The 21,976-nt window shown below is 47.8% G+C and overlaps 2 protein-coding genes across 3 annotated transcripts in view; both read left to right on the forward strand.

The window, feature by feature from the left end:
* LOC102456325 (CMRF35-like molecule 5) overlaps window positions 1-21,976 on the forward strand; it is a 139,986-nt gene that overhangs the window by 68,392 nt on the left and 49,618 nt on the right. The gene's annotated exons all lie outside the window — the stretch shown is intronic.
* Window positions 2,992-17,970, forward strand: LOC142819115 (CMRF35-like molecule 2). Of its 2 annotated transcripts, none has more exons than XM_075903747.1 (5): window positions 2,992-4,194; window positions 5,973-6,320; window positions 9,209-9,353; window positions 9,772-9,929; window positions 13,605-17,970. In XM_075903747.1, the coding sequence occupies exons 1-4, from the start codon at window positions 4,155-4,157 to the stop codon at window positions 9,902-9,904; spliced, it is 666 nt and encodes a 221-aa protein (XP_075759862.1). In that variant the 5' UTR covers window positions 2,992-4,154; the 3' UTR covers window positions 9,905-9,929; window positions 13,605-17,970. The 2 variants fall into 2 exon arrangements, with proteins under 2 accessions (XP_075759862.1, XP_075759860.1); XM_075903745.1 differs by having other exon boundaries at window positions 9,772-9,900.

Consider the following 21,976-nt stretch of genomic DNA (forward strand, 5'->3'; position numbering starts at 1 on the left):
CCATGGGCTGGAGACAGTTCGCCGCTGGTAGGTCACCAGATGCTTTCGTTATCTGATCATCTGAGGACAAGCAGGTAAATGAAGTGTCTGGCGGCCTGCCAGGTGTAACGCTGGAGAGCTGTGTCCAGTCCCTGGGCCACTTATCGCTCACCCCTGTCTTGGAGGCTATTGAGTGGGGAAGATCTCAAAAGCCGCCCCAGCAGCTCCTTGCTCCTTTTCTTCTCCATTTCCCCCTCTGGTTGGTCAATTGTGTGGAAGGGGCAGGTGGAGAACAGAGCCAAAGGCCCTGAGACACCAGGCAGGGAACATGAAATGTTTAGGTTTCCAAAAAGCTGAAGGATCTACTGAATCCAGCAGGAAACGTGTGACTGGCCCATTGACTTTGGAGGCATTTTAAAGAAAAGAGCCAAAAGCTGTCGTGAGAAAGGAGCGATGGTGAGGGTGATGCAGCTGCCCTTCCCTGGGGTGATTTCTGCTCCTCGTACCCAAGGAGTTCATGGTTTTCCCTTCATGCCTGTTCCTTTATCTGAGCCATTTCGCCCCTTAGCTAAACACACCGTCACCTCCATCCTCTCACACACAGCAGTAGGAAGGAAAGAGCCTAAGCTGGGGTGCGCGAGTGATATATTCCTGTCTCCATACTTGGAGTTTTCCTATTGTTCCTTCCCCCTTCTTGTAGATTCCATATTTGCCCTTGTGCCCTCTAGGCTTTCCTCCCTGATCTCATCCCCACCCTGTGCACTTCCAGGGGCCTGTAGTCCCAGCCACACATTAACCCCACACTGCGTGAGGATGCTGGAGGGAGGGGAGAAGGGAATATGCCCCACCTCCCCACTTGGCGCACAGAAACTCCACTCTCCTTTAAACTCAGCCCCCTTTACATCTCCATGCTAAGCCCCCAGAGGTTATCAACCAATTTACCACTGTGGGCTGCACATGCAGCTCTCTGCGAGTGATGTGGGCCACATGCACCCAGTAGGTAAATTACCTGTATGGCTCCGTGGATGTCATGGATTGGGCCACAAGCAACCTGCAGACTGAGAACCACGTTTACACCGGAAATAAAAACCTGCAGCTGGTCTGCTCCAGTAGACTTCGGCTCACAGGGCCCAGGCCAAGGGCCTGTAACTGCAGCTTAGGGCTTTGGGCTTGGCCTGCAGCCAACATTCTAGGACTCTACAAGATGAGAGGGTCCCAGCCTGTCTACACTGCAATTACACACCCTGGAGCCCAGGCCCCTTAGCCCAATCAGCTGGCACAGGGCAGCCGCAGGAGTCTAAGGGCACTTGGTGACCCAGCCTTAGGCTGTGTAGCAATGAGCAACATTGTTCAGGGCTCTACCATCATCCAAATTTGGGTCAAAGTTTTTTATAAGCCTCTGCTATCAGTCACATTCACACTTTGACCTCCTCCCCTTAATGCAAACAGTAAATACCCCTATCGGGAATACATGTCAAACAGCTTCCTCCCGTAGGCTACATCTACGCTACAGGGTTTTGCTGCAGAGACTATGCTAAGAAAGCGCTCATTAGCATTTGTCGCACCGTCATTAGTATATTCTCTGCCGGCAAAACCCTGCAGTGTAGACGTAGCCATAGTGAAACACCCACCTCTTCCAAAAGAAGTGGGCAGCAGAGAGAACTAGAAACTTCCCATTCCACAACTGGTCCCTGGGTCTGCAGGTTTCACTTTCCACTGGTCTGAAAGGAGGGTCCCAGCCGTCTCACAGAAACCTGATTTTCCCAGGGAGCAGAGGTTGCAGGTTTGTGGAAATGTTGGTGGTGCCCAGACCATCTCCTGCACCCCTCCCCCGCTCAAACTCCCTCCCCTCCCACCTGCTTAAGGCTCTTGGAGGGAATTTGGAGGCTGCTGCAGGCTCTGGCCTCGGGCAGGGAATTTAAAGGCTTGAACAATTGCAGCACTCGTTCAATCGCTGGCATTAAAGCTAACCATCTCGTTTTTGAAAGTCCCAACAGTTTTTTATATTCAACTGAGGCTTCTTCGCAAAAAGTCCTTAATGATGTAACTCTTACAGTGAATCGTTCAAAATGTAAATAAACTTGAGGTATCACAACTTCAACATCGATGGACATTAAGGTTGATGCTGTATTGATGGCATTAGATACAATATGGGCATTGCAATCGATTCCAGTAATCATTTTCCCAAGTAAATACATCATTTTTTATAAACATTTTTATCGCCTTGCGATTTACACCACCAAAATTAGTATTTGTGTTATTGGCACACATCGCAATAACTTTATCATTCAAATTATGATTATCCACTACTTTTTTGATATGATTGGATATTATTTCAGATGTCTCACCATCAATTGCTTCCAAATTCAAAACTTTGATTTGAATACCCTTTTCAAAACTGAAGTAACGAATTAACATAGGATACAACTTTGTATCTTTGTGGTTTAAACATCCGAAAGAAGTGTAACAAATTTAGCGTCATCTAAATCTTTCTTCAAATTCTCTTGTGCGTAAGTTTGAAAAACGTTGCGAATAATAGCCTCTCCTTTAGTTCTGGCACACTGGAATTTTTTATTATAAAGTACTCTATTCAGTTTTGACATACAGTTCATGCTCCGAAAACTTTGATTGTGCATCACAGTGTGGTACGCAGTCAGACCTTCGGCAGCTGATAAATTCTTTTTGTCTTCTCCAAATGATGTACTTCCTGTCAAAGTCAGACAGGACTCACAGATTTGGCAGACTGCTCTGTTTATTTCAGCAAAGCTTTGCTAAAATGCATGGAGAAAATGTGAGTGCCATACAAGGTTCAAACCTCTTGATTTATACAGTCAAAAGAAAGCCAAAATTAACAGGATTAAAAGGGGGGCAAAACTTCACATAATTAGTGTGAGGCTACTCAAGTACTCTTCATTTCAATATTAAGCACACAGCAATCTCCTGGCTATATCTCCCTGATTATCTGGAATTGTTTCCTGTCTAACACCTAATGTTTCTTTTTCTGTTAAACTCAGGCCCAAATTGACTGGCACCTTGATCTGCATACCTACAATCAACATTAACATACTTTTCTTCTTCCTCTTAAAAAGACAAACAGAATTCCTTCAACTTATTCAATTATTACAGCACAATTCATCGTTTTCTTACAGTATAATTCTTTCTACTTTCACATTCCTAAGAAGTCTGTAACTTTCTGGGATATTGATGCCTATGTTAAAGAATGTTGTTTTTGTTTGATGAAACATGCTTCGTTATGCTGGATCGGCCACCTCCTGCCACACTGAATTCCACTGAACAGACAGTGCACTTCACTAATGAATCATCTCTTGTTTCATCCACAATTCTGATGAAAGGAAATTCCTTTTTAAAATTCTCGTTGAAATAGCATTTTCTTTTCTTCGACATTTTTAGGGTTAATTGTGTCAACTAAAAAATCACACTGACATTATCTTAAAATGGCTCAAAATAAACAATAACATATCATAAATACCCCCTAAATGTACTTTTACTGTATATTTAGCCTTTTAACAGGGGTTCAGTTACAATATAATGATACTTTAAAAAACAGCGGGATATATTTTTTTGGCAAGCCCCACAAAAGGAGGACTGTCCTCCTCAAAGGAGGACGTCTGGTCACCTTATCTAAAAGGACCATACAGTTGTGGAGAGAAGTTTGAAAACATCACCAAGTTTAAAGGTCCTAAACCTGATGATGAAGACAAAGATCCGCACGTGACTTTTGAATGCTTGACATTGGCAATATGGGGTTTGCACCAATTCAGCTCTAATCTCTGTAGTTGTGCCAGCTCCTAAACGTTAGTGTAGAGTCAGACAAAGTCTTAGCATGGCAGTCAGTAAACACATGATGGGAAGTGTGGCCCAGCTGTTCTTTCATCCTGTGCGACTGCAACATTTCCTTTAACCCTGCCTCGCCTTTTTAAAAGTAGCAAACACCAATCATCAGAGAATGTCAACTTAGCAGCTTCTTTCTGCAGTGAACACCCAGCTTTGGAAAGGGAAGTGGTCAGCTGGGAGACTGAGAAAGTGAGATCTGGTCAGTGAGGGCTGGGGTTTCATTTTCAACTCCCACAATTAAGAAAGAGGGACCCTGACTGATCTCTTCAAGACATTAGAAATTCTGGAGAAGAGATTCACCTGCTGATGGAATCCAGACCATGAAGCTTTTCTCTGTTTTACTTTGGAGTTTTTTCCCAGGTGAGAATGACATGGGCTTTTTGCATATCACACAGCTCTTGGGTTTGAAGAGATTACAAGCTTTGCCAGCTTCACCAACTGATCTTGAAAGTCTCAGGTATGCTCTGTCATGGGTCTAAGTAACTGTCATGGGAGATAGAACTTTCAAAGTGTGCAGGATAGAGAAGCTTTCAACACAGAATCTGTCAGCAGACTCATTTCTTTGCAGAGAAATTGATCTGTAAAGTCTAAGTGAGGAAAATTTAAGTTCCAAGGGAGAATTTTAGCACAGATGGTCAAACAATGGAAAACATTATGTATTACAATTCTTTGCTAAAAATTACTAGCAATTTCAAGAAATATTATTCACATCAAACTTTTAGAGCAGCTCTGAAGATGAACATGTAAAAATAAGAGGGGATGCTATATTGTAAGCCCTACTGAAACCTTGCTATCAGGGACATAGTGAAGTACTTGATACTTGATACAAGTGGGTTTTTTGGGATGTGCGTTGTCTACTGAATATTTTTAAGTGACATTCAAAGGCAGTTTTTTTTAAATAAAATAATCAAACAATAACTGTAGCAAAAGTGAATAAAAATACCAATTTGGAGCCTAATTTTATAAATACTTGCCCATCCTTCATATTCATGATTAATCCAACCAATTTACATTAAGGCTCAGTCCCTATGAAACCAGCCCGAGGGCCCTTGTGCTTAACCTGAAGCACAGGAGTAAACCTTTCAGGATGGAGGTGTTGCTCTTTTCCGATCCCTTGTCTAGATTAGCATTTACAGATACTATGTGAAATCAAACAAACTAGCTCAGCCTAATTAACACCTTCTAAACTGTGTTTTACAAATTGTCAAACTAGTCCAGTTTATATCGATGAGCTCTCCTGGCATGTTGCACGTTTGGCATTCTCTGGAGAACAGCAACCAAACCAGGAACCTGAAGTGGAAAACCAAAACTGACATTTTAGGTGAAAAAGAAAACAAGTATTTCATTTTCAAAAGTCGGTATGAAATTGAACTTGTCCTGTCACTATCCCCAAATAAAAAATCCAAATATTTTGTTGAAGCAGAATGTTTGCTGTAGGAAATGTTCCTACTGGAAATCTTAGTAGTCAAAACTATAATTCACTGTGGCGTCCTCTCTCAGCCTTTCTGCCCCACCAGAGTGGGGCAAAGAGACATGAGTGCCAATAAGAATCAAGATAGAAATGTAGCGTGTTAGTCTGGTGTAGCTGAAACAAAATGCAGGACTATGTAGCACTTTAAAGACTAACAGACCCCCCCCCATCCCTCTTCTGTTCTGAAATTTTATTTTTCCTTTTCATATGTATTCATTTTTTTTAATTGTACCCTTTGGTATATATGGTTGTGACTATTTTCTTCCACTATTTGATCTGAGGAAGTGGGTCTGGCCCAGGAAAGCTCATCACCTAATAAACCATCCTGTTAGTCTTTAAAGTGCTGCATAGTCCTGTAATGAGAATTAAGACTCATTTCAAGGCCCCTCTTTTACACGGATTCATTAACCTGCTGAGAGCAGAGCTGCCCGCACCTGCTCCCGGCCAGGCCCAGGGGAGAGTGGCACTTGCTCTCCTTCCCATGGCACAGCGTTAAGGTGTCAGGTTTTTTGACGGGTAACCATGGAAACCCAGATAGTGCAGACACTGACCCCCTACCTGTCCTTCCAGACACTGAAGCATCGCCCCGTCTCCGGGCACTGGGGACATGGCATTGCTGCTGGCAGCCGGAAGGGTGCCCATGTCTCACTGTCTCTGTCTCTTGCAGGCTGCTGGGCAGTGACGGGCCCCGGGTCAGTGCGCGGCCACCTGGGCGGGTCGGTGACTGTGCGGTGCTGGTATGCGGAGGGCGATGAGGAGAATTCGAAGTTCTGGTGCCGGGGAGGAACTGGGCTAGAAACGTGGCGCTGTTCCGATGGGCACTTAGTTGAGACCAGAGGGTCGGAGGCCGAGGTGACGCGGGGCAGATTCTCCATCCGAGACAATCGCGCCCGGCGCGTGTTCACTGTGACCGTGGAGAACCTGACACTGGCCGACGCCGGCACTTACCTCTGCGGGGTAGAGAGGGCTCTGCAGTTTGATCGCAGGGACACTGTGTTAGTCTCCGTCTCCCCAGGTAAATCCCTGCGCTGCCCCCCGCCAGTGTCAGGGCTGCCGGGGTCGGGCGCGGCCGGCGCTGCCTTGGGGCGGCAGAAGGGTGAAGGGCAGATCTGCTGTGACCCAGACCCCACAGACCCCCCGCTCAGGGGCTGGGCCCAGAGCTGTGAGGGCTCGGAGGGAGGGCGCTGCCCCCTGCTGTACTCCAGCCATCGAGCCCCCCCGCTGCGCCCCACAGCACCTTTGCTCAGCACCGCCCAGTCCCTGCCAGCCCCACAGCGCCCCCTTGGGACAACGGCTGGTCACTCCCACTACTGAGGTCCTCAGGCTCAGCCCCTGCCAGTCACTGGCCGAGCCGAGACAAGGTGCGGGCGTTTCCCCAGGGGGCAGAACTGGGGTGGGGCACAGCCCTGATGCATAAGGCAGGAGAAAGGATGCGAGAGAAAGAGGGAAGGGGAGGCGCAGGGTAGATAGAACAGGAGGAGAGGTGGCAGCTCCTCCATACCCATCCGCCCCTTACTGTACCCAGGTATCCCAAATATTTAGCGGGTGGGGATGGAGGAAGGATGCAGCCAAGAGCAGCAGAGACCTCAGTTTAAGTTTCATCATGAAGAAATGTTTTGCCACTTCCCGACAGAGAAAACAGAAACTTGCCCTGAATAACCAGAACAGAGATCAAGAGACTCTTTTGTTTTTAAAATGATTTTAGACTTTTAAAGAGCTTTGGGGGGCATATTTGTAAATTGCAAATTATGAACAAATGTAAGGAAAGTTGTTTACATTTCTAAACTGTTATTCATTCTCATATTTAAGCTTTGACTAAGGTTTGTTTGTTTTTTCAAGCTGAGATCTCCTTTGGCCTGGGCTTTGATAACTTCTGTATTTTAGCCATGTTTAGTTCCATCCTCTCCTTCCATGTTTCAGCAATCCCACCTTAGCTACATTTTTTACAGTTAAAAAGTGTAAATGGGATTGTTCTTGTACCTACTGCAACCATCACAATTCATTGTTTACTGGCTCATTTGTTAGGAAGCCCCCATTTCTTTCAGAATGACTGTAAGGCCTCCTGTGTTGTGTGTGGTGACAAGTCATATAGTGCAGGGCTGGTCAATAAGCAGATTGCTGGACAAAGACAGGACAGGACATTGGCACTTAGGGTCAGCCAACGTTATAAAGATGTGGGGGTAAAAGTGCTGCTGTACCAGCTCTTTTTATTCTTTGAGATTGGGAAAGGGCTGTGTTAGAATTCTTTCTTCCATAACATGTACGTGTGTGTGTGTGTGTGTGTGTGTGTGTGTGTGTGTGTGTGTGTGTGTGTGTGTGTGTGTGTGTTGGGTTAGTAACTGATAGGTGCAATGGTGGCACACATATGAACAAGCACACACGGCCTCAATCTTGAGGCACAAGACAAAACTTAGTCCGCTCATGGATGGAAAATCTTAGAAGGAAAACTGGGCCAGCTGCCCCCCTTTGCTCCGGCTGGAGCCAGGGCACGGTGAGGCTCGCCCTGCTGGGGCACCCTTGGTGGGTGGAACGCTGCTGTGAACAGGGCAGGATGCGCGATGGTGGAGAGCTTCCCCACTTTGCTCCGTGGGGGCACTGGTAGATAATGTGCAGTCACAGGTGAGGCATGGTGAGTAGAGGACAAAATGTATAATTATAAATACTTGATTTTAGGTGTATCTAGTATAAATGAAAAACAGACGGTTTATTCTACAACACTGTCTTGGGGTAGATCTTGGGTTGCAGGTAAACTCAAAAAGTGATCTTGGGATGAAAAAGGTTGGTGAGCACTGCATTAGACTGTGAAATGAATGGAGTGAGTGATGCTGGTCCAGCTGATAGTGGAGCCTACGAACACCTGCCCCATTTAACACACACCTGACAAGTAGAGATGTTAAAATGTGTTTAATTAAGTGACTGTGTAACAGCTGAGAATTTCAACCATTACAGTCAGGGCAGCAGTCGGCTCCCCAGGGCCCAGTGCCTACAGGGAGAGGATATTAAGCTAGCTCCCTGCACATACTGGGAGCCTGCATGTAACTGTCCACATGGTTACACTTTCATATTCCTACTAATAAGATGCACGTTTGTCATTTGCTACTGTCAGCCACACATGCATGCACGGCCTGCCCACAATTGGAGTCAAGATAAAGCTCTCAGGGTATGTCTACACTAGTTCGAACGAGCGGGGTACTGTAGGCATACTGTACTTGCAAATGAAGCCCGGGATTTGAATTTCCCGGGCTTCATTTGCATAAGCGGGGAGCCGCCATTTTTAAATCCCCGCTGGTTCGAACCCGTGCAGCGCGGCTACACGGGGCTCGAACTAGGTAGTACGGACTAGGTTCCTAATCCGAACTACCGTTACTCCTTGAGAAACGAGGTGTACCAGTAGTTCGGAATAGGAAACCTAGTCTGAACTACCTACTTCGAGCCCCGTGTAGCCGCACTGCACGGGGTTCGAACCAGCGGGGATTTAAAAATGGCGGCTCCCCGCTTATGCAAATGAAGCCCGGGAAATTCAAATCCCGGGCTTCATTTGCAAGTGCGGTATGCCTACATTACCCTCCTAGTTCGAACTAGGAGAATAGTGTAGACATACCCTCACTGTTCAAGAGCAGGGACAAGCTACCCTACCAAGTGCTACAGATAGCTGGGTACAAATGTCCTGAAGCTAACATAGTCCAGGGAGTTTTTAACACAGCTACATGCACTGGAAGGCCTCATTGTCTTCAGCTGAGCTCCAGTTATCCGAGGCAGGTTTCTGTTTTATCGGCATGAAAGTGGCAAAAGCTTACGGGTGAATGTTCTGACAAAGCAAGAGCTTCATGAACAATCAGATTGTGCCAAACATGGGTGGCTGGGTGGATTTGTAACGTGGGCTGGCTCTGTCGTTATCTACAGATGTTTCTCCCAGAAGCCCAATTACAGATGTTCTACCCCAAAGCCCAACTATAGAGACACCACAAATAACAAAGCAGCCAGATTCACCTTCTCCAACAACGACTGAATCCAGGTTCTCCTCTAATGCAGACACCACTCCTACACGGTGAGTGCCACCACTCCCGCCCCGTGTCTGTCTGGCCACTTCTCCCAGTGCACAGGCAGGATTCAAAGAGGAGTGACATCCTGGGTGATAACGTCCCATGGAAAAAGGAACGTTGCTGTTCTCAGCAAGAACCTGGAGGTGAATATGGAGGGAAATGGCCACTCTAGATGCAGAGTAGCTCTGGCCGGGGGCTGTCTGGGTCCTGTCACATGAGACTGTAGAACAGCACGAATGAATCCCATAGGGAGATGCTGGGATTCCATATAAGGGCAGGGAGGGGAGCTGGGCTGGGTGTTGCATTTCTGTAATGAAACTCTGGGCACGTCCTCAGCCTGAGAGCCACCCCAGAATGTTTTATTGGAGGCGTCTGGTGAAATCCACAGAGCGTCAGTGTTTTTATTGTATTTCCGCTGCACAGATTCACCGTCCTTATCCTGCTCCTGTTCTTATCGAAGGGCCTCGTTTTCCTGGGCATAGTCTGTGCTGCCACCTGCGGGAGCGTGCGGTACCGGAAGAGCCGCAGGGAGAAGGTGTCCAGACAGACACAGTGAGAACATGCTACACCCACACTGTGGGGTAACACTCCATTGGGGTGCTCAATCCTAGCTGTACTGTGATCTAAGTAATGCGTTGTGAGTTGTTCAATTGCCGGAATGGCAGGCGGTGGGTAGGGGATATTGTGAAATATAGTGACAGACCAAGTTACAATGTCCCTTCCATTCTCCCTCCTGCTTCAGAGATGGAGGAAACAGTCAGATCCACTGGTGTGGAGTATTTCCAGTGGTACCTCAGCCTAGGCATGGACAGGAGATATGTAGGGGGTGCTGTAGTACCCCAGGTTTTGGACGTTCCCAGCCTGCACTCTCATTCTCCAGTGTCTTGGCCTCCCACTGTCCTGCTAGCCACTAGGCCCGTATGTGAGCTCCTAGCCACCAGACCCATGTGCAGGATGCCAATTGCTGGGCACAAGGACCTGTCTCTTGGGCCCACATGGGTGCTGGCAGCCAGTCTCAGTGCTAGAGGGCAGTGAGGGATGCTTACAGTAGCAGGGGAGGGTGCAGCTCTGTTCCCCAACTCAAAAACTTGTTCAGCATCATTTTACATCAGCACAACCAAGCTTCCAGACTGATAGAGGGAAGTGGCGCCAGCAATCCACCCCTTCCCCATCGTATAGCTCCTATGAGCATGTCTACACTGCAGGGAAAAAGTCAAATTAAGTTGTGCAACTTCAGCTAAGTCAATTGCTTAGCTGAAGTAGAAATACCTTAATTCAGCTTTTGGTGCTGTCTACAGAGGAAGAAGTTGAAGGAAGAGCGATTTCTCTTACTCCTCATGAAATGACAGTTACAGGAGTTGGAGTAAGAAGTTCTCCAGCTCAAATTTATTTCAAAACAACGGCTTGTTGTGTAGACCCGCTCTTCGATATTTTCAAATAACATCAGTTATTCTACAATAACACTGCTGTGTAGACGTACCCTAGGTGTCCTGTCGTCTACTGAGTCTGCTTCCTCTCCTGCGTACTGCCTCAGATGTGCCCCCTTGTGGCCCTTGGCTGTACTAGCCTGGTCACATTTTGACTTAAACCCTCAGGGCAGGGATTCTCAAACTTGTGATACCGCATCCCCCCTCTCAGTTTCTTGCGACACCCCTCTCAGTTGCTCGTGACCCCCTAGGGGATCAGGACTCACAGTTTGAGAAGCGCTGCCTTAGGGTATGTCTACGCTACAGTGTTATTTTGAAATATCTTATCATATATGTAGTAGCCCAAAGTCTGTGACTCTGTAATGCTGAAACGCTGGCTGTTCCCTCTGGGCGGTGCTTTTGCCTCCCGCCGTGGCGCTCGGCTGACTTCTGCCCCGCTCAGCCAGGCCGCCGTGAGGGAGCAAGCAGCACAAGCGGCTGTTTGGGGTCTGTGCTCCCCATGCTGCACAGGGGTACTGCCTGGAGAGCACGGGGTCCAAATGGCCACTTGCGCTGCTTTCTCCCGCACAGTGGCTCGGCTGAGCGGTGCAGAAGTCAGCTGAGCACCACGGCGGGAGGCAACAGTGCTGCCCAGAGGGAACAGCCAAGCAGCGGGGCCTGGAGGAGTGTGCGTCTCTGACATCAGGAAAGGGCACTGGATTCAAAAGGAGGAAAGCAGAGGAGACAGAGAGGAGAACGGAGGAGGCAGAAGACAGTGAGAGAGAGAATGAGAGAGATGCAGCAGGAGGAGGAGAAGAGAAACAGAGTGAGAGGCGAGAGGGGGAGAAGAAAAAGAGAGAGAGACGAAGAGAGAGGCAGGAGGCAGACGAGAGCTGAGAGAGAGAGAGAGAGAGAGGCCGCTTATGCTGCTTGCTCCCACGCGGCAGCCCAGCTGAGTGGTACAGAAGTCAACCGAGTGCTACGGTGGGAGGCAAAGGGGAGCAGGGCGGTGAGGTACACGGCCAGGGGGCGGGGCCTGGATAAGTGTGCATCCCCGACGGAGACAGAGGAGAGCGGAGAGAGAGTGAGAGGCAGAAGGAGGAGAAGAGAAAGAGAGAAGGAGAGAGAGGCAGAAGGCGGAGGAGAGAGAGAGAGATGGAGCAAGAGACTGGAGGCTCAGGAGAAAAGACCGATATGGAGGAGAGACCTGAAAATCCCATCTTATAATGGGCTAATTGGCTAGTTTCTAAATAGTTATTTTGAAATAACGCGTCTAGACACAAAATGCATTTCGAAACACTGATGGGACGCTGAATCACATTTAAGGTCAGCCAGAACCAGTTATGGCAGAGCATCAAGTCAGGAGTTACCTTGTGTGGCTGCTGCCTGAGACTAACTGAGACCTGTGATTAAAGGGACCCCTCCCCCCCGCAAGACTGCCGGTTCTCAGGTTTCCCTGCTTGCTTGCTCACGTGGATGAGAGACAACAAAGCATTTTGTCTCTGCGTGCTCTGGTTGCCCTCACTCAGGACACCACAGCACTCTGTAACATGGAGCCAGAGTTGCCCCTGGGCACTCTGGTGCTTCTCTTGGATGTGTTGCTATGAGCCTGGCTGCACTTTCTGCAGGCTGCCATCCAGGAGGTCCATCGGAGGGCTGTCAGTATCCAGGAGGCCCTGCGGGAGAGCTTCCACCCTGAGGAGCACTAAGAACCTCCCTGGTCTGCCCCCCTGGGGACTTGTGCCTCATTCCTCCCTCACGTTCTTCCACTTACCCCTCCCTAACCTCCCTTCCTGATGTCTAATAAAATACACAAACTCTCTTTATTTTCATGGACACAAACTCTTTATTTAACAAAACTGGGGCAGGGGAAATGAAACTCTGGTGAGGCTGGGGAAAGGAGGTGGGAGAGGGAGAGGGGAGAAGAGAGGGTGGGAGAGGGTAGGAGGAAGCCTGGGAGGGGGAAGTTGGAAGGGGGAAGCAAGGAGAAGAAGGGGGGAGGGGAAGATCAAGTCTGAGGGTTGTGGGTCTCGCCGGACCAACTTGATTTTCATGCAAACCTGCTCCTGGGTTTGCATGTGGCCTTTGATGGCCAGGCTGGCAGCTATCCTGCCATAGACGGCCACATTCCTCCATCTAGTGCAGAGATCATGGATGTTGAGGGTATCCCACCCAAACCCGAATAAGGTCCGTGGTCTCCACCCTGGACCAGGAAGGAGCCCTTGTTCTCCGGGCTCTGGCAGGCTCCTGGGAGCTGGCAGACTGCTCCTGGGGAGCGGTGAAGGGCTGGCTGCCAATAGCTTGCTGGCTCATGTTTTGGGGCCACTGGTTCAGGGGCAGTGACTGCTGGCTCTGGGCTGGCAAGCTTCAATCTGGCACAGGCACTGTGGCCAGAGTCAACCCCTTTAAGGGCTCTGGGGTTGGGGAAGGGAGAGGAGCGTTCTCGGTTGAGGCTGGAGTGGCCACCAGGGCAGCCTGGGAAGGCTGGAGGACCCCTATTTTGATATAAGTGTCTACACAGCACTTTTTTCGAAATAGCTATTTCAATGTTGGCGTTATTCCTTGTGGAATGAGGTTTACCAAATTCAAAATAAGCCCTCCGCTATTTTGAAATAATTTTGAAATAGCGGTTTGGCTCTATAGTGAAGTTATTTTGAAATAACTTTGCTGTGTAGATATACGCTTATATATAACTGGGATGAGTCTGAGTGGGAAGAGGGAGCCATGCTCTGTAGCCATGATCAGGGATTCCTAGAACCAGACTCACTCCCTGACGGGTGTCAGCAAAATGTTACTGACTTCAGGTGTTTCTCATTCTGTCCTGGGGGGCTTCTGTGGGTTTTGTTGCAGCTCATGAACTGCCTCTTTGCAAGCAGAACCAGACGTAGCAGAAGGCTGGTTTCCAGCTTTGGGCAAAGCATCCGACACAAAGAATCTCGTTTTCTTCTCCTCTCAAGTGAAGCTATTTCTCACAGAGCATGGAGTCTGCTGGAGGTGTCCATCTCTGTGTTTCCCAGACCAGGTTAACTAGGTTTGTATCACTTGAGGATCAAAAAGAAAAGCCCCCAGGAAGAACAGTTTGGCCAGGGAGACAAAAGTTTTTTTGAGAAAAACATGTGAAAAAGCTTTTGTCCTACGAGGAAAAGATTGGAGAGCCTAGGGCCAAATCCGTACCCGATGCAAGCGAACGTAACTCCACCAAGACTACCTCTATACTACCATGTTTTGTCGACAAAGTGCCTTCTGGCAACAAAACAGTGAGTGTCAGGAAAAACGCCCATTTTCAGTGACAACTTCCACCCTGTGGGAGAGTTTTCTCTTCCCTTAATCATGGACAAAGACCCAGTGTGGATCCTGCTGTCTGGTTTGTTGCCACAATTGGCTTCCACCAGTATCCCACAATGCCTGCCCTGCTTGCTGGGCTCAGGGTTTGGAGCTCTGCTGCCCAGCAGGTGAGCTCCTCTCCCCTTTCAGAGCTCTGGGACGTATCCAACAGCTGAGTGAGCTGCTCATTGGAATGCTCCTGTTCTGCCCTGCACTAGAAACACAGCGGCTGGCAGACTGCTGCTGCCGGGGGAGGGACGCAGACTGCTGTGCTGCTTTGACATTCTTCAGCTGGGAGAGCTCAGGGCTACTTCTCAGTCTGCTGCCATGAAATAAGGAGGACATGGGAGAAGTCGGAGGGAATCCCAAGATGTGCAGAGATCAGCTCTGCCGTCCCACTGCACTGAACTAAGTGCTGTACATTTTGTCAACAGAACTTGGCAGCGTAGATGTAGACTCAGAGAGTCACCCAAACCACAGGGTCAAAACCAATAGTGACAAAGGCTGCCTTGTCTAGCCTCCCCTGACCTCACTGTCAAGCTACTTCAGCTAGGCAAATAGAATGCCGCGGTGATAGGCGCACACTCAAAGATTGATTTATCGTGTTTTCAGCAGACATGAGAATTTGCTGGTCCAGTGAATTGATCACTGCAGCTTTGAAACAAGGCCATAGAGACATATGGTCAAGTGAGGGAATTGCCAGCAGGTGTTCTCCAGTGGAATCCCCTCTCTCCCTTAATCCCAACTGTTCCAGACCTCTTATTCTTGCAAAGCCATGTCATTTCTCAGGCTTCTGGGGCGGTGGGGCTGACTAGGAGCTGAGATTTGTGCCTCAAGGTCAGGATGATGCTAAATGGAGTCATTTTCTCCTAAACTGAAGACATTTAGGAAAGAAAACAGGCCCAAATGCAGAGACAGATTTCCACACAGATTGGCTGTGTTGCCCGTTTGCTTCCCCCACCCCACAACTTCTCTGGCACAAGGCACAGTTCCCACAGACACCGACTGGGCGAATGGTGGAACAGCGGGCACACAGATCTTTGTAGAATATTATTTCCAACCCCTTCCTCGATTTGGGGAGGCATCTGGATTTATGTGTGTTTGGACAAGTTTGGTGGGTTTTTCTTTATCGCAAATGCACCTGGATAGACTATTGTATGTTTAGAAAAGTACATACAATATTTTACCGTTAATTACTGGAACATTACAGTAACCAAAATTGGCACACACTGAATTATAGTCCATGTCAGACTGTTCTGAGAAAGGACAGGAACAAAGTTTGAATTGACTGTAGCTTTGTAAATGTGTAAAAGATGCAGCTACTAGATAAGTGTTAGTAGGCTAGTGAGCAATGTGTGATTTCTTCCAGAATGCGAAAAGATTGTTGTCTAGACAAGAACTGGCTACAAACATTAGTGTGTGGTCTGATCTGTTAACCAGCAGTATTTAGTGTCAGAGTGTATATCGGCTCATTCATGATTTCGCACAGGGGATGTGTGGTATATCCTACACCTGTCCACTCCCTTGATTTAAGCCAATAAAGCAATGTCAGTGATGTATTTGAAGCCAAATTGAGTTCTTGTGGGAACCAAGTGGGTAAGGACTAGGACAGGGGTCAGCAACCTTTTTAACCACAAAATCACTTTTTCAATTGAAGTGTAATATGAAATATACCTCAACTACAAATACCCTGGCCTCAATTCCTTTTGACCCCTTCTTTGAGGCCCTGTCCTGGCTCCACTCCCTCTCCGAGGTCTCATCCTGCTCACTCTATTCCCCTTCCTCCCCCATCATCACTCACTGTCACCAGGCTGGGGTAGGCAGTTGGGGTTCAGGCTCTGGTCTGGGGCCAAGGAGTTTGGAGTGTGGGAGAGACTCCAGGCTTAAGCCAGGGATGGGGATTGGTGTCCAGGAGGAGTTTCAGGGTACAAGCTCTGGGAAGGAGTTTGGGTGCACGTCTGGGACAGGAGAATGGGTTTCGTAGGAGGTTCAGGGCTGGGACAGGGGTTCAGGAAGCAGAATCTGGATGGGCACCATTTAACTGAGATGGATTCTGGGTGGTGGAGCAGGCGTACTCCTGCCATGGCCCTGAACCACTCCTGAAAGCAGCTGGCATGTACAGCAATGGCTCCATGGCACTATGTGCTGCCCCTCATCTAAAGGCTCTGAGCCCACAGCTTCTACTGACTACGGTTCTATCTTATTGATCAATGGGAGCTGCAGGAGTCGTGTCTGCAGGCAAGAACAGCATGTGGACACCCCCTGCTCTTCTTCTCTCAATGGTTGCAGGGACATGCCAGCCACTTCCAGGAGCAGCAGTTACCACTGGGGTAATTTCTCCAGCCATGGCAGGTTCACATGTTAGAATTCAATCCTCAAAGAATTCAGTGTAAGTGTACCGGTAAGAGAGAAGTGAAGATGATGAAATGCACAGACCAGTCAAACACCAAAACTAACCCACTTTGCAAGCAGTGAAAGAAATAACAAGAACCCGCCACGTGTGTGTTGGGTCAGGAGATGAGAGGGAAGGACAGTGCGTGTTTGTGAGAATGACAGACACACACACACTGTGTGAAAGTGACAGAGATTTGCATTGCCAAGCTCCCTCCAGCCCCGTCTCTCTGCGTGGGGTTGGGTACGAAGTGGGAGAGGGGCATCTAGACATCAGCCCCCCTCTTCTCTCTCCCCTGCTCAGCAAGCAGGGAGGCTCTCAGGGGGGCAGCTCCAAGGCAGGGGGCAGGAGCAGCATGACAGGGGAGGAGTAGCAACAGAAATGCCAGCGCTTGATAGTTTCCCAGCCAAATCAGTCAGAATCCCCTGTCAGAAGTACCAAGACTTCTCGGTAGATCCTCACCGACTGGTTGGTGACCACTGGTCTAGGGACAGGGGCGGGCAATAGGTGGCCCATGGGCTGGAGACAGTTCGCCGCTGGCAGGTCACCAGATGCTTTCGTTATCTGAGCATCTGAGGACAAGCAGGTAAATGAAGTGTCTGGCGGCCTGCCAGGGGTAACCCTGGAGAGCTGGGTCCAGTCCCTGGGCCACTTATCGGTCACCCCTGTCTTGGAGGCTACTGAGTGGGGAAGATCTCAAAAGCCGCCCCAGCAGCTCCTTGCTCCCTTTCTGCTCCATTTCCCCCTCTGGTTGGTCAATTGTGTGGAAGGGGCAGTGGGAGAACAGAGCCAAACGCCCTGAGACACCCAGCAGGGAACATGAAATGTTCAGGTTTCTGAAAAGCTGAAGGATCTACCGAATCCAGCAGGAAACGTGTGACTGGCTCATTGGCTTTGGAGGCATTTTAAAGAAAAGTGACAAAAGCTGTCGTGAGAAAGGAGCGATGGTGAGGGTGACTCAGCTGCCCTTCCCTGGGGTGATTTCTGCTCCTTCTACCCAAGGAGTTCATGGTTTTCCCTTCATGCCTGTTCCTTTATCTGAGCCATTTCGCCCCTCAGCTAAACTCACCATCACTTCCATCCTCACACACAAGCAGTAGGAAGGAAAGAGCCTAAGCTGGGGTGAGCGAGTGATATATTCCTGTCTCCATACTTGGAGTTTTCCTATTGTTCCTTCCCCCTTCTTGTAGATTCCATATTTGCCCTTGTGCCCTTGTGCCCTCAGGCTTTCCTCCCTGATCTCATTCCCACTCTGTGCACTACCAGGGGCCTGTAGTCCCAGCCACACATTAACCCCACACTGCGTGAGGATGCTGGAGGGAGGAGAGGGGGGGAATATGCCCCACCTCCCCACTTGGCACACAGAAACTCCACTCTCCTTTAAACTCAGCCCCCTTTACATCTCCATGCTAAGCCCCCTGCCTACACCGCTCACACCAGATCCACTCGGTTGCTTGCAGCATTACCAGCTCTCGTAATTTCAGTGTGAGTCTTATAATGATCGGTAAAGCCCCAACTGCTTGATGATCAGGATTAGGGGAGGATCTGAGTTTGCCTTTTTAAAAGTTTCCAGGCACCTGTCAGTGGAGAAAAGTTTGAAAAGACGAGCCAAGTGCACTCGTCAAGTGAAGATTTAGAAAGGCATCTTTAAACAATCAAACACTCTTGACTTTTATAGTTACGCTCATGGTTGCTGCAGACCTACATAAGATTGCTGGATGCTTATGGGGGGACAACCACAGGGCTGCCCTATGAAATAATAAGGGATGGAGAAACACCGACAGATGAAGGCTCAGTGGGAATGTTTATACTAGAGGTTCTCAACCAATTTACCACTGTGGGCTGCACATGCACCTCTCTGCGAGTGATGTGGGCCACATCCACCCACTAGGTAAATTACCTGTATGGCCCCGTGGATGTCATGGATTGGGCCACAAGCAACCTGCAGACCAAGAACCACGTTTACACTGGAAATAAAAACATGCAACTGGTCTGCTCCAGCTGACGTGGGCTCACAGGGCCCAGGCCAAAGGCCTGTAACTGCAGCTTGGGGCTTTGGGCTTGGCCTGCAGCCAACATTCTAGGACTCTACAAGATGAGAGGGTCCCAGCCTGTCTACACTGCAATTACACACCCTGGAGCCCAGGCCCCTTAGCCCAATCAGCTGGCACAGGGCAAACGAAGGAGTCTAAGGGCACTTGGTGACCCAGCCTTAGGCTGTGTAGCAATGAGCAACATTGTTCAGGGCTCTACCACCATCAGTCACAGTCACACTGTGACCCCCTCCGCTTAATGCAAAAGTAAACACCCCCATCGGGAATACATGTCAAACAACTTCCTCTCATAGGCTACGTCTACACTACTCATTAGCATTTTTCACACTGTCATTAGCATATTCTCTGCCGGCAAAACCCTGCAGTGTAGACATAGCCATAGTGAAACACCCACCTCTTCCAACAGAAGTGGGCAGCTGAGAGAGCTAGAAACTTCCCATTACAGAACTGGTTCCTGGGTCTGCAGGTTTCACCTTCCACTGGTCTGAAAGGAGGGTCCCAGCCGTCTCACAGAAACCTGATTTTCCCAGGGAGCAGAGGTTGCAGGTTTGTGGAAATGTTGGCCATCTCGTGCACCTCTCCCCCACTCAAACTCCCTCCCTCCCACCTGCCTAAGGCTCTTGGAGGGAGCTTGGAGGCTGCTGCAGGCTCTGGGCTCGGGCAGGGAATTGGAGTGTAGGATGCAGGCTCTCGGAGGGAGTTTGGTTGCAGGAGGGGTAAAGTGTCAGGGTCTGGGAGGGATTTGGGGGAAAGTTGGGGGCAGGAGAGGAGGGGGTCAGCATTTACCTGGGGCTCCTGGCTCTGGCAGTGGCACTGGGTCTTTTTTCGATTGTCTGGGGCTGGCAAGCCAAGTGGGAAGGGTTGCACTGGAGAAGGTGCACGGGTGCAGCAGGCAGGGCTGAGGGAGAGACCCAGGCCCAAACTTTGCTGGAGCAGAACCCCCAGGCCAAGAATGTTGCTGGGGTCTGGGCACCACAGGTCCATATAACCCACTGTCTCTACCAGAGAGAGAGTCGTGTGCAGAGGAAACCAGGGACTTTGGATGGTCCCTGTTTTGATTTGGATTCTTTTCACAGAGGAGGATACGGGCGCTGTGAGGATTGCTGGTAGAGGTGGGGTGAGGTGGAACCAGGAGGATCTGGTTGGAATGGGAAGAGGGAGGAGCTATCACATGGCCTTGGGAAGGACTGAGAAGAGGAGAGCAGCCCAACACCACAACAGCGGCACAGTGGGACTAGGGGAGGCGGGTGGGGATTGCGGAGGAGGAGCAGCGTTACCAATGGTGCGACCATCAGACCAGCCACCAACTGGGGATGGCAGGGGAGGTGCAAACAGTTCCAAGGCCACAGTGGATCAGGCAGCAGCTACCAGGGAGACGTGGCCTAAGCTACGACTCAGGGGAGTGGAGTCAATGTGCTCTCAGCAGGCAAAAGGGCCTAGGATAGGAAGAGTCTTCAGGCTCTAGACTGAGCCCAGAGCCAGGAGGGTCTCCAAGGGAGCAGGGCTAGGAAAGAAAGCCCAGCTTTGAAGAGACAAGGATTCTGCTCTGGTGGACAGGTCTCTGCTGCGGAATGTGCTTAAATTCAAACCAAAGGCCCAGAGAAGAGATCCCAGGGAACAAACTTAAGTGAGCGTTGAGGGAGCAGAACACCTAGTGTAGACACAATTTGCACTTCTGCACCAGATCTACACTAGGAGTGTGTGTGATGCCATCTCTTGTGATTGTATCACAACTGTCATGATATTTGGTGCTTGTCTTTAAGCCTCAGCTCCTGGAGTCATGTGATTGCTAGAGAATCAATGCTTTGCTCTAAAATAAGGTGACCAGAATTTGAAAATGTGCGAGGAGGACACTGAGTTGACACAAAAAACATACTTGTATGTGTATATAAATAATCATATAAATAAATTATCACAATATTAGTTGTCTTATAAGACAAACAGACTTAACAAAAACAATCATATAACATTAAAAACATCAATATTTGTCGCTCTTTTAAGAAATTAAATATCTCTATCAATTTTTTATCAATTTCGCATTCAGTCCATTCATTGTATTTTATTATATTGTTAATTCTTCGTACTTAGTCAAACAATAAATTGTCATATATTGAGATGCTAAATTTTTCTTTAACAAATAAAACTGTTTCAAGGATTTTATTCCACTGAATTTCTTCATTCAGCAGAATCCAATCAAACATTTATACTGGTTCATCATGCTTAGTCCAATTTTCTAAATATTCAAGAGCATTTTTATAAAAGCTCATTGCCTCCCTCGTATATTCTTTCTTCATTCCCAGATTGCTCTCTTGTAATTTGTTTAAATTAGTAATTACAACCAATGGAAGGAAATTGGACTCAAGATGTGATTGAAGTTGCTCCTTTAATTGTTTAATATGCAATCCCACTTCTGTAGAAGTTATATGCTCTTTTTCAATACTTTTTATTACTGACTGGAACAAAGTTGCTTGTTTGTGAACAAAATACAGAGTTACTTCAGCAGATTCATTCTTAAAAAAGTTTTTCAAGATCAGTGGACATTTTTCCAGACTTAGAAAATATGATTTTAAAGGCTTGAACAATTGCAGCACTCGTTCAATCGCTGGCATTAAAGTTAACCATCTTGTTTTCGAAAGTCCAAACAGTTATTTATATTCAATTGAGGCTTCTTCGCAAAAAGTCTTTAATGATGTAACTCTTACAGTGAATTGTTCAAAATGTAAATTAATTTGAGGTATCACAACTTCAACATCGATGGACATTAAGCTTGATGCTGTATTGATGGCATTAGATACAATATGGGTATTGCAACCGATTCCAATAATCGTTTTCCCAAGTAAATACATCATTTTCTTATGAACATTTTTATCGCCTTGCGATTTACACCACCAAAATTAGTATTTGTGTTATCGGCACACATTGCAATAACTTTATCATTCAAATTATGATTATCCACTAATTTTTTTTATATGATTGGATATTATTTTAGATGTCTCACCATCAATTGCTTCCAAATTCAAAACTTTGATATGAATACCCTTTTCAAAATTGAAGTAACGAACTAACATTGGATACAATTTTGTATCTTTGTGATTTAAACATCCGAAAGAAGTGTAATAAATTTAGCATCATCTAAATCTGTCTTCAAATTCTCTTGTGCGTAAGTTTGAAAAACATTGCAAATAATAGCCTCTCCTTTAGTTCTGGCATAATGGAATTTTTTATTATTAAGTACTCTATTCAGTTTTGATATACAGTCCATGCTCCGAAAACTTTGATTGAGCATCACAGTGTGGTACACAGTTAGACCTTCGGCAGCTGCTAAATTCTTTTTGTCTTCTCGAAATGATGTACTTCCTAAGAAGTCTGTAATTTTCTGGGACATTGATGCCTATGTTAAAGAATGTTGATGTTTGTTTGATGAAACATGCTTCGTTATGCTGGATCGGCCA

This window comes from Pelodiscus sinensis, chromosome 20 (genome assembly GCF_049634645.1).
Source record: "Pelodiscus sinensis isolate JC-2024 chromosome 20, ASM4963464v1, whole genome shotgun sequence".
Lineage (NCBI taxonomy): Eukaryota > Metazoa > Chordata > Testudines > Trionychidae > Pelodiscus > Pelodiscus sinensis.

Coding starts and splice junctions, on each gene's coding strand:
- LOC142819115 (XM_075903745.1), top strand. CDS start 4,155: ATGAAGCTTTTCTCTGTTTTACTTTGGAGTTTTTTCCCAG. Junction 4,195..5,972: donor ACTTTGGAGTTTTTTCCCAG/GTGAGAATGACA, acceptor TGTCTCTTGCAG/GCTGCTGGGCAGTGACGGGC. Junction 9,354..9,771: donor GCAGACACCACTCCTACACG/GTGAGTGCCACC, acceptor TCCGCTGCACAG/ATTCACCGTCCTTATCCTGC.